Source organism: Enoplosus armatus, chromosome 9 (genome assembly GCF_043641665.1).
Source record: "Enoplosus armatus isolate fEnoArm2 chromosome 9, fEnoArm2.hap1, whole genome shotgun sequence".
Taxonomy (NCBI): Eukaryota; Metazoa; Chordata; class Actinopteri; order Centrarchiformes; family Enoplosidae; genus Enoplosus; species Enoplosus armatus.
The window spans coordinates 15,148,531-15,161,371 of NC_092188.1; the positions used below are offsets into that span (position 1 = coordinate 15,148,531).

Here is a 12,841-nt window from a genome sequence, read left to right on the forward strand (position 1 = left end):
TGCAGTATTGTGGATGCCAGTATGGTGTGAAACGAGTGGGTGTTTGTCTCACAGAGAGGTGGAGGTGGGGAGCCCAAGAGACTGTTAACGATTAGTCAAATCACAATATGCTTAACACCACCTCAGGGAAGTTTTTTTTTTACTTTCTCAAGAGATTGGACATGTGTGTGTCTTTGAAAGTCCAGTTTGTGTTTGTTTTCTTTGTACTGTGTTACATGTTCATGCTGCACTTGTGTGTCTGACAGGTGTCCCAGACTGCAGTGAGGAGGATCTGTCTGTGGCCAGAGCTCTAAACCTGAGCTGGACGACAGTGCTGAAAAGCGACGAAGATGGGACACAAACTCTGATGAACTCTGATGAGGTTGATAAAATGCAAATGGCTTATGATTATTCAACTATAAGTCTAGAACCCCCTCTCTCGATAGAAAATTGAATGCTCTTGTCCCTCTCTTTTGTCCTCTTCATTCTGTAGTTCTCAAGCCTCACCAGGGAGCAGGCATTTGACTGCATTACCCAGAAGGCCAGAGAGCGGAAGGTTGGCGGCCACCTTACCAGCTCCAAGCTAAGGGACTGGTTGATATCAAGACAGCGGTACTGGGGCACACCCATCCCAGTGGTGCACTGTGGGTCTTGTGGTCCAGTTGCTGTCCCTGAGGAGGATTTACCAGTTACGTTACCAAAGCTGCCGTCTCTGACAGGAAAGGGTGCGTCGCCGCTGGAGGCTGCTCATGACTGGGTCAACTGCAAGTGTCCCAGGTGAGACCGCTGAGATGCTTTATTTAAAGTCGTTTTATTGGAACATCACACACAAAATGAGCTATGCACTTCACCTACATGGTCCTCTCTTGTATTATCACATATTACATCCAGAGGAAAACTCCCACTGTTGGTCCTTATGGTTATCATATGAAAATGTTTTTTTTTCTGTTTTCCATCTTTTTTTATTGGCACTTGTGTAGTGGCTAATTGTGACTGTGAATTATATGTCTCAAAGGACTCACAACAAGCCCACATTGTCTGTTCTTCTCTCTTAATCATTGTCCAAGTGATTGCGGGAATAACTTAAATAAATTCTCTTACTCATAATCATGAAGTCCTTGTTCAGTTGTAGATCTTGGATCCCGTTTGTACAGTAAGCAAACCTCCCTGCTGAAGTACCCTTGAGTAAGTCTCACCACCTCCTGTAGCACGACAGCATTAGCAGATCAGTAGCCCCATCCAGCTGTGCGATGTTGTATATAGGATGCAGGAAGGGTGGAGGATGTGTTGTTTCTTTTTGGCACAACATAAGCGTTTGTGGAGTGAGAATTATGTGTAAACCCTCCGCAATGACAGCCTCTCCTCTGTACTTCCTGTATTTCCTCAGGAGACCAGCACTGACAAAATGAGCCCGCTGTCAGGCAGGCTGAGAGGACTGACGGCTTTACAAGAACACACAGCGTCGAGAGCGAGCTGTGAAGTGCGTGATTAATGCTTTAATTCTGATGGGGTTATGTAATGAGTGGCATCTGTGACAGGAGCAGCATGAGACGATGATGGAGGTTACATAAGCCAGCTGTGCTTCCAGAGACACACACAAATACTGTACATGCAGGCACACACACATGTACCTTTTGTACACAGGAGTAATTACTCACACACACGGCAGTCACTAGCGAGTCATCTCGGTGAATGTATTTGAAAATGCCTGAGAATGCAGAATGCCTACTCAGCCAGCGTCTCCAGAGTCCCTCGCTGACATGGGAATTCCTCTCTGAATAAGACTAATCACCGTCACGGCACCATGTTGATTAAGACAATGGCCCACTCACTCGCAGATGGCACAAGTCATCAGATTGTGTTCACTCACTTCCACAAAGCTGCTATAATTCCTCCCATCAGCAGTGATTGATGGCCATAATCGCCAAGAGGCCGTTATCTCCTCTCTTACCATCTCCCCTCCCTTGTTAAGTGTCTGTGGAAATTTGTTCCCTTCACTCGTCGACCATGTCCAATTAAAGTTTGAGAGGAACACAGACGAGCAGGGTGATGACTCATGAGAGATGGTTTTATTTGTCCTTGAGGAAGTCATTTCCTGTGTGCTCATCTCGTCTCCGACCCTCTGCAGCACTGTAAATTGTCCTGCCAACTGAACCCTGCCTCGGCTTAGCCTGGTCAGGAAGGTGCGCGTGCAAGTCCACCAAGTGTGAGTTGTTCCACCGATTCACAGGTAAAGAGAGAGACCACCTAGTTAGCATGGCACACACACACACATTCGCAGGCAGTCACGCAGACACACAGCAGATGGAGGGCTATTTTCCATGGGAAGAGAGCCTTCGTGGAGTGGGCAGCTGCCTCTCCTGCCTCATCTGTTTGAGAGCCTTTTGGCTCTCTCTGGCTCATCCTGCAAACACACGCTCACTCTTTACACACTCGTGCGTACAGGTTGCTTCAGATTTAGGTACCTACTTTTGTTGTTAGGCTCCTTTCATGGCTTAGAGAAGGTCCATCTCCAGAGAGAGTACGTCTGTGTGTTGTCTAATCTGATCCTCAGTAGCCGGTACCTGCCAATCTGTCTGTCAAATGACCACAATCTGGCCTCTGATTGGCCAGTCTGGTGTGAGAGAGGAGGTGAGAAATCTCACTTGCTCAAGCTGAATTTATTTCTAATAATTTTCTTTCTCCATTTTGTCGCGTTTATATTTCTGGACTCTTTTGTGATGGAATGGGCTTTGTTATACTGCTGGCTTTTCATCATATGAAATAACACCTGGCTTCCAAATATTAACCTTGCTACACCTTAGCCTTGTTGCTAGGCAACCTTCAGCTCTTACCTCATCATCACAGCCTTATTATAGACCGATAGGGTAGGTGGTCGAGGGGTTTTGCCTCGCGATGTGTGTCTGCGTTAGTGAGTGTGTGATTAAAACATTTTGATTGTGAGATGAATGTTTGTGTGAGTTGTAGACAGAAAGAGACGGTTCGACTGAACAAAGACATCCCATAAGGTCCAGGAAACTCTTTCTGTTGCACGTAGTAAAGCTCAGAGCTGTGCTTATGTTTATCTTTCTGGGACACTGATTTTAACTCCATTGAGACTCATTATAAAGTAAAAGGCAGACGCTTTCGCCGTTCCATTAAGTGCTTTAAATCCGAACACAAAACTCTTTTCAAAAGCTCTCTTTTTTCCCGTGTCTTTGCGGATGTCCTCTCCTCCACTGTGAAAGTGATGTTGGCAGATTCGCATCACGTACCCAAGTGCTGTTTGGCTTGGATAGAAAGGGGCACGAGGTGGCATTTCCAACACAAACACATGATCATGTGTTCGGGCCTGCCAGTTCGTTCCCTGTTAGCACAGCCTGTTAGTCAGGGCACAGGAACAGAGCTCCGGTGCCAGTCTGGCTTCAGCTGTGCTTCTCTACAGGGACATGACCCCCACAGCCAGATGGAGCCAGCTTTACACACACTCACGCACACACATAAATCACATAATGTGCCATTTCACTAAGCATACAAACAAGGATCGTTCATTTGTTCACTTTCTAATTTGTAAGCCTAATATTGATTTTTGTGCTGCCTCTGCCAACCCTCTTTGTCTCTCTCTCTTCTGTTAGATGTAAGGGCCCAGCGAGGAGGGAGACTGACACCATGGACACATTTGTGGACTCAGCCTGGTATTACTTCAGATACACAGACCCTCATAACCCCAACAGGTATGAACAGCCTCCTCTTGAGACTTCTACTTTGCTGCTTTTCAACCATTTTTGAGCCACCAAATTCAAGCTCTATTATTTACTTTTCCTTGTGCATCTTTTTCTTTTCGCGTTGTGACAGATTTTTTGCACAAACTGCACAGGTCTTACTTACACTCTGTTCAAATGAAAATGAAATGAAAAGAGAAGAAAGCTGCACAAGTGTCTCAAGCAGTGGGTGGATAAGCATATCTGTCTGTTTTTAGATATTTAAAAAAAAAAAAGGCATTTTTCTCTATGTAATCTCTGCTATGTAAATAGAAACTTGATTTTCTCTCTTGCCTCACACACACACTTTGTACTATATATGCGCTGTTGGAAAGTCATACTCAAACACATAATTATGCTCAGTGTAAGATCACCCACTCTCTCCCACTTACCCATTTCAAACATGCATATACTGCCTGTGTGCACTTTACACACCGTCACACACTCTCACTCTCACACACACTTTCCTGGAAGTTGCATTCCCTGCCAATAGAGATTATGGAGCCATGGCTGTCACCTGCTGGGATGGTGGTGATACCCTGAGCTTAACAAAAGAGATTAATTTCCCAGTGCCCTGACCTAGCTGTAAAGCTGCTTTAAAAGGGAGGGGGACTGCTCTCCCCATCACTTTTCTTAGCGGGACAGATTATGGCACAACAGAAAAAGCAATTACACTATTTGTGCATTTCAGTTAGCCTGCTGAGCCTCATGCGCACAAGGGGAAACGATGAAAATAGGACGCAAGAGATGTTGAAAGTAGCAAGTAAGAGGAAGGAAATAGGAAGAGGGTGTTATATGGAGGTGTGTGTGTGTGGTTATGTATTAGAGCTCCCTGGCTTGATGCCAATAAACAGGCTAAATTATTTTCAGCCTTGTGAGTTCATAACTTTTTTTCCCCAGTTCAATTATCCGGAGACACCATCAGCCAGAGAGGCAGAGAGGTGTGCAGGAGAGTAACGACTGATGTAAAAAGGTGACACACAGAGATAGCAGACTGCCCTAAAAAGCATCATTAGGTGGAATCCCTGCCTCTGCTGACCACCATGCCAGTCAGGCTAAACACAGGCAGCTCTCCTGTTGAAATCTAAAAAGAAACAGTCTCAGTTCATCTCAGATAGATTTTTCTCTACAGTCACTTAACTGTAAACATAAGATGCTGACTTTAGATGAAGTCTTCAGAGCCAAATTTGAAACATGTATTACTTCAGTATGCTTTAGTTTGTGTGTGTGTGTGTGTGTGTGTGTGTCTGTGTGTGTGTGTGTGTGTGTGTGTGTGTGTGTGTGTGTGTGTGTGTGTGTGAGAGAGAGAGAGAGACTTCTTTGCATCAGATTCAGACTGCCCCCTAGAGGAAGTGATTGTGCATATTTACAATGCACATAACAACCAGTACTATGTTGTAAAAATCTATTGTAAGATTTTACATAGACAAAAGTCTGCTTTATTTATACAACATTTTTCAAAGCAAAGTTTCAAAGAGCTTTACATGGGAAAATTCATATGAAACTTTTCAGCACCACAATTAGAAGACGTCAGGCAAATAAAAGTCCAGATAATGAAATAGAATAAAATGCACCACGTAAGATTAAGAAACAAATAGTGCACTGAACAAATAAATACATTGTAGAACTGGAAAAATAAAACTACATTTATAAAAGGCTTTTAACACAACATAAAGAAAGCTTATATCAAGGTCACCAAAGCTCTTACGTTTGCGGTTCTAAACATGTAAACATGTGTCTGGGTCTCCTGGAGAGAAAAAAATCCTCTGTGGAACAGAAAGTCATGCATTCGATATTTAGTTGGAGTAGCTGGCATTAGCAGTGAAAGCCTCCATGGCTCAATTAAAAAAGAGAAAACAGTATCTACATAAACAGAACAGAAAATCTAACGAGGGAAAGAAGATGTCACAGTATTTTACACAGTGTTTGAACTACAGAAATGACTACTTAAACTAAGCTTTAAATATCTTGTAGTCTCCCACAAAGACCTTAGACCCATGAATTCAGAGACAATCCACCAAACTTTCCCTTCCTCTCCAGGCCTTTTGAGCGCCACCTGGTGGATCACTGGCTGCCTGTGGACGTGTACATCGGAGGGAAGGAGCACGCTGTCATGCACTTGTACTATGCTCGCTTCCTCTGTCACTTCTGCAAGGATCAGGGTCTCGTCGCTCACAGGTGCAGTACTCAGTGCTTTGTCTGCTTTTGCTGCACATGTACATGTGTGTATGATAATTAACCCTCTTTCTGTCTTTCAGGGAGCCTTTTCGGAAGCTGCTGGTCCAGGGTCTGATCAAGGGCCAGACTTTCAAACGGGCAGATAGTGGCCAGTACTTAAAGAGAGAAGAAATAGACTTCACAGGTACGCATTACCTGAATCTGCAGGGTTTTTGTCAGCGTGACACATCGATAACAGATGGGAGGAGAGAGGGCTTCCCTCCATGTGTCTCTGTCAGATAAAACAGCAAGTAAAGAGTCATGACAACGTTTTTTTTTTGTGTTGCTAATAGCAATCCGTCTCTGTTTTGTGCTTTAAAGCTATTCCCAATTGAATGACAAGTTAACTAGCTACTCTTGACAAAAGTCAAATCAAAAGAAATCCTTTGAAGAGATCTAAGAGATCTCTTACAATTGGCTCCACACCCAAGGATTTTCAGCTCTTCTCTATTGCTCGGAGAGTAGGAGATACTGGTGGCTTACAGAGAGAGGGAAGCCTCTTGATCCTGGTGCTATAGACTCAGATTGACTAGGCCTTACATATTCTCCTTACTTCTTCCTTTTTCGAATTGTGATCAAACAGGAGCCGTTCGGAAACAATACTTGGAGACGACTGTATGAGTATGCCTCTTTGTCCAGCTATCTTTGACCTCTGACTCCCAACCTGCCTCTTGTAGATAAAGAGCCGGTTGTATCCGGTGGTGGTCATATTGAGGTGACGTGGGAGAAGATGAGCAAGTCAAAACACAATGGTCTGGACCCCCAAGAGGTGGTGCAGCAGTATGGCTTGGACACAGTTCGACTCTACATCCTTTACGCCGCCCCACCTGAACAGGACATCCTCTGGAATGTCAAGAGTGAGTCGAGACACCACTGCATAATCACACTGACACCTTAATTTTTGCATTACAAATTCAGAATGTTTTGTTTGGGATTAAGCTTTATCTATATGCCATGAAGTGTTTCCTCGGTTGTTTTCAAATTAAGTAAATATAATTTTTCGTGTCAAAATATCCTTTTCTTCTGTGTCTGTGTGTGTCCGCCACCTCAGCGGACGCCCTCCCTGGGGTTCTGCGGTGGCAGTCTCGGCTGTGGCAGCTGGTGACCAAGCTGAGGGGGGCTCGGCAACTCGGAGATGTCCCCAACCCCTCCCTGCTGAAAAAGAAGGAGCTAGCAGAGACCAAGAAGATGTGGGAGAACAAGAACTACGTGATTCAAGAGGTAGCGACTCCATAGCCTCAGACTGTGATCTTGAATAAAGGGCCGAAATTGTCTCATGGTGACATTATTTAAAAGTTAGATATTACCAGTAGGGGTCATTAATGAGCCCATATTCAAAATCCCAATTTTTCACAGCAACTTAGTGTTCTTCCTTCAGTAATATAGGTGAATCACACCATTGCATTTGTCAACTTGGTCTATTTTGAATTTAATTTCTCTACTAGTGCCTATTATCTGTGGTTTTTGTTTTTAATGTGCAGTTTTGAATAATTAATTTCCTTTAGCCTTTTTACACTGCAGTAGATTGTACTGTTGGAAGGCATGAGATAATGCACTTTCTCAGTTAAAAGGTACTGTATGATAGCATGGTCCAAGGTGCCACTCATTACGCAGGCCAACAGTACATAGTCCTGAGATCTAGCCTTTCCATCCCGTGCTGAACATCCATGGTAACCTGAAACCCCCAGAGTAAAGAGTAAAAGAAGAAGGGGATGGAAATTGATTTTAAATCCACTCCATCTCCTTTCACACTTTATAAATAGCCTCCTTTGGCTGCCAGGTTTGATTCTCTCTCTCCACCCCTCAGGGCTGGTGCTTTTAAAGGACCTCAGGCTGTTTGCCATAAGCCCCCAAAGCCGAGGCTGTCCTTTGATCCGTCCCTCAGAAAAGCCTCAGTGATCGACCACCTCCTCCCTAAGGCCCTTCCCAAATGGGTTCTTCTTCCCAGAAGGCTAAACAGGAGAATGTTGACACGCTGTTTGCCTTCAGCTGGTACACATGGGGATAACAGGCTGCTCTTTTGGGCCGGTCATTGTTTTGTAATAGTTCTTCAGAGGCAGACTCAAAAATATTCCATGACACAGTCAATCCATCTGGAAGCATCCGCAAGTTCGTCAACCAAAACAGAATGTGAGGCCTCACACTTTATAATTTTTACTAACCGACTGTGTCGTTTTTTTATTGTTTATTTTCAGGTGACAACTCACTTCACAGAGGACTTCCTTTTCAATGCAGCCATTTCTCGTCTGATGGGACTTACCAACACACTGAGTGTGAGCGTGCCCTCCGCTAGCTTGAAATAAAGATGTCACATTTAACGTTTGTTACTTTGGAAATCACTTTTTTTTACCACTGTGTGTGTGTTCAGAGTGCAACAGTCAGGGTGGTGCAGCACAGTGTGGAGTTTGAGGAAGCTCTGGCTGCGCTGGTTATGATGACAGCACCCATGGCCCCTCATCTGGCATCTGAACTTTGGGCAGGTTGGTGACATGCAAATTATTCAAAAATAATAAATCATGTACTCAAACAGTTGTAAGGAAAAAAAATCAAATGGCAAACCTGGAGATGGCACTAAATGTACATATGCATCTAATATGTTTTATTTATTTATTTATTTTATCAATGGGGTCACCTCATGGTGGATGACATTTTAGACTGATACAGTGTCAAAAGTATGTGCAGATTGTGGTACAATTAGGTTATTTATAATGTCAGTAAGAGGAAGTTGCCTCAGATAAACGTAATGTTGACACTGCTGCTCCTCTAATACCAGTGAACGCCCAACAGTGATGTAATCAACAGCCATTAAGTCAGTGATTTTTTTCCCCCTTTTTATTACTGTTATACATCCTGGACAAGCCAAAGAACAGTTCACCTGAAATATACTTGCTGACCATCTAACGAAACTGAAAGCGGCGCTGAGAGCTCTTGGCCAAGTGTAGAAAACAAACAATACAAGGGAAGATCTAGCATCACTTTTCCTGCCTCTCGTGAAAGCTGCACTGCCCGGAGGACATCCCCTTATTGTCGATGACACACGTACACAAGCTTTCTGCACACAGCTGAGAGAAAAGAGGTTCTGGAAAAAACACTATTGTCCAGCTGATAGCCGCAGTCAGGAAAACCTGACAGATGATCACTGAGAAGAAGAGGTGTGTGTGTGGTTTTAATGAGTGGCTGTGTGTATTTTGTGTTTGTTCTCAAATATGTAGTTTTATAAACAGGACATACAAGTGAGGACCATGTGACCTCTGTTGCACTCATTGTACTTTTCACTCTTGCACGTTGTTTGTAATTCACACACTAAGCTCAGGATAGAGGAAGTTCACATCCTTCCCTTGTGCCTCCAGGGGGATGCACACTTGCTGGTCAGGAGAGCGGGTGGTGGGGTGTTGTTTGACCCTTCATCAAGATACTTTTCTCTACAAAAAGGAAAGCAAATTTGGTAAAAAAGCAACGTAAAAGTCATCCCCAGCTATTTATCTGGCCTGCCTTACTAAAAGACAACCCATTTACTTCATTCTGTCCTTTTTTCCCTTAATATTTTATCCCCTACCCTTGGCTGCGTTGGTGTAATGTAGTTTGAGAGAACCTCAGCACAAGAGACCATCTCCTCAGTGTGACAGCAGGTATTTTCAATGTTGTTCTCCTGCTTTTACTCCTGGGTCTCTCCCAGGTCTTTGCCAGGTGAAAAACCCCCTCAGCCCTTTCCTCCAGTGCGGAGGAGACGTCCTGCAACAGGTCTGGCCAACTGTGGACCCCGAGTACCTGGATGTCCCTGACTTTGTGGAGCTGTCTGTCCTGGTAGGATCACACACACTTTTTTTCTTTCATTGTGTGGAGTTTCACAGAAGTTCTGCCGCAGTTGTTCTAATGAAACTCTTTTAACCAGACTGGATGAACAAAAAAGAAAAATAAACATGGTTGTCAAGCTAAAAACAAAGCTGTTATTTTTGGCTTTGAACATAAAGGATTTGCACTCAGCGACAGCCCTTTGCTCATTATTTAAACATAAGTTATGTATAAATAATGTGCAAGAATGAGCTTTATTAAGGTATATGCACACACATTTGCTCTCACATGCACTAGCATTTTCACTCAATCTCTCCACTCTAAAACCCAAAGTCTTAGGTCCATGATTACATTCATAGTCTGTAATTTTCAAGAGAGCCTATGATTACCCTGTGTGTGTGTCCATGTCTGCATGTGTGTGTGTATGTTTATGCGTCTGCATGTCAAGTGGTGCGCTTTAAGCAAAATAGACAAGTGGGTCAATAATTAAAAGCCAGGAACAGAACACACCATGTTATTCCTGACTCACTGTTACTCTCTCACCTCATTTCTCTCATTGCCTGTTTTCTGCTCGTGAGCTCAGTCACTCAAATAGCGAAAGCCTTCGGTTTGGCAGTGTATGTCATCATCAGGAATGACAGGGTGTGTGTGAGTGAGTGTGTGTGTGTGTGCACACTTTTAAAGGCATACAGACAATCAGAGAAAATATCCAGCTGTGATGGGAAGGTTCAGAAAATCAATTTGGATCAGATCCAAGCATGCACACATGCTAACACTGCCACATGGATGAACACATAAGCACACACACACACACACACACACGTGTCAGTCTTCACAGTGTCCTGAATATCAACGCCGAAAGTGCTTTAATCTGACCGTTTTCTTTATAGAGGGTTGCATCCCCAGAGAGAACCTGCTAATCCCCTTTCTCACACACACACACACCCTCATGTGATGACAGCAAACGCAGTCAGCTGACTAACAGCACCTGTCTTCTGCTGGTTGGATTCTCCCTCTGTACTCTGACAGAGACAAGAAACCACAAGAAGGATATGACAGAAACCTGGAGTATGGTGTGTGTGTGTGTGTGTGTGTACAACTCCGTTCTCTCCATACTCATATTTGCTCTGTCTGGGAATAAAAATAATCCTCACACATTTTGTTTTCTTCTTGTTCGTCTCTCATACACAAAAGTCAAAAATCACACACACACACACACACACACACACACACACACACACACACACACATACATACATATCTGAGCTCCCAGTGCTCGATGATGATGATGATGATGATGATGATGATGATGATGATGATATTGGTTTTACTTCAGACTGAGCTCTCTGTTGTGGGCTTCCTCAGCCATGTGGAGGCAACCTCACTCTCTGTCCTCTAATCACGTACTTGGGTTTGTCCCAGAAGGGAGGCCAAGGCTGAGTGGCCTCACACACACGCACACACACACACTAATTTTCAACCACTTCCAGAGACATGATCACGTTCACCGTGTGCACACATACACTTGCTTCTAAACATTACAAGACTGAGTGCCCTACCCATACCTACCACTAACGATTAGTTCACTGTATATGTGGAAGGAGAGGCGGAGTCTGTTATTTTGGGACTTTCATGCCGGGAGGGAAGAGTTTGGGTACAGCCTGACAGGGCAGATCTTCATTCAGATGGAGATTTGTTGAAAGGGGAACATTTGACAGACCAGATTAGTAATTCATCCCATCTTTTTATCTATATCTATAATTCTTATCCTCAGATAAACAACAAGGCCTGTGGCACAGTGACTGTGCCTCTGCAGGCGTCCAAAGATTTGGAGCGGGTGCAGCAGCTCATTCTGGAGAGCCCCCTCGGACAGAAGCTTCTCGGAGAGCGCAGCATCAAGAGAGCCATCCTGTCCCCCAGGACCGCCCTCATCAACTTCCTCATGGATGAGTGATGTTTGGGCGGTCGCCACTACTTGGTTGTGAATGCCTGCCTGTCAGTCAGTGAGTCAGCATGGAGAAACAGACAAAAGAGGTGGACTTTTATGTGTCATAAATTAAGACAAAGCGAAAGGATGAAAGTCTGTTTATATTAACTGTCATATCTTCTATGTAAATATGTCTAAAGATATTTTATGTACATTTTCCTGTTTTTAATAAAAGCTTCAAGAAGCAGTGTGTCTCTGGTCTCTTTAAAACCTTGGGGCCGAGGGAGATTTAGCACCTCATCCTCCCATTTAGTCAGACCCTCTTGACAATCACACATGAGCCCAAACACCACTTTAGGTTCCAGTCATCGTTCACATTCCCCCTTTCTCCCGTAACACCACTTTCAGCATCGTACCCAGGACCACAACTTCACACCTCTCCGCCTGCCATATGCTTGGCGTCTCGGCTGAGTCACGCAGTCATGATCTGCCTTATCAGTGTTTGTCTATACCTCTGTTGTTGCTTTTAGCCGCAGATCTCTTCTGAGCACCATACATGGGCCGCTGTCTGGCTGTGCCACTGTGCTCTGTGAACCCTGGTGTCACCAGAAGGTCTGCTTGAAGTCACTGAAGAGCCCGATGTGGTTGGGGGTTTTTAAGCTCGCCACCATATCTTGGTTGTCCAATGCTGCACTGTGCCTATTCATCTGCACGGTGTCTCTGTCTCAGCTTTGGGTCAACATGACTCAGCCATTAGCCCTGTCCTTGCAGAGCAGACAGCAGCACTGAAATGTATCCTTGTGCACGCCCACTGGCCTATCTTTAAAGGCCTGGTGAGTAAGCAGTTACTTGATATGTAGAAGTCCTTGCAGTGCCTACGTCGGCTATAAACAGGATTTTCGGTAACTGCATAAGAAAAGTGTAACATTTTGTCTGGTATGAGTGTGTAAATGAACAAGAAGGAATGGAATCTCTTTGAGAAGTGAGATACTTGTGTAAGTTTTGCAAGGTCAGCTTCCATTTGAGGAAGTGCTTTTATTTGTATAGTATACGATGATCAGCTTGCGATAAAATCATGCTGCATGTTGTTATGTAAGTAATAGAAGGTTTGCTTTTCATTAAAACATGATGGATAAAAAAATGTGCGGACAGAAGGCAAAACAGAACATTCCTCAATGATCCCCCT

The 12,841-nt window shown here is 44.1% G+C and overlaps 1 protein-coding gene across 1 annotated transcript in view; it reads left to right on the forward strand.

Moving 5' to 3' along the window:
• lars2 (leucyl-tRNA synthetase 2, mitochondrial) overlaps positions 1-11,871 on the forward strand; it is a 28,004-nt gene extending 16,133 nt beyond the window's left edge. Inside the window, exons 11-21 of the mRNA XM_070912243.1 lie at positions 246-361; positions 473-756; positions 3,594-3,692; positions 5,760-5,897; positions 5,978-6,081; positions 6,614-6,793; positions 6,988-7,157; positions 8,132-8,209; positions 8,305-8,416; positions 9,613-9,740; positions 11,503-11,871. Coding sequence (XP_070768344.1) covers positions 246-361; positions 473-756; positions 3,594-3,692; positions 5,760-5,897; positions 5,978-6,081; positions 6,614-6,793; positions 6,988-7,157; positions 8,132-8,209; positions 8,305-8,416; positions 9,613-9,740; positions 11,503-11,682 — 1,589 coding nt within the window. The 3' untranslated portion in view covers positions 11,683-11,871. The remainder of the gene's footprint in view (positions 1-245; positions 362-472; positions 757-3,593; positions 3,693-5,759; positions 5,898-5,977; positions 6,082-6,613; positions 6,794-6,987; positions 7,158-8,131; positions 8,210-8,304; positions 8,417-9,612; positions 9,741-11,502) is intronic.
• The last annotated feature ends 970 nt before the right edge of the window (positions 11,872-12,841 follow it).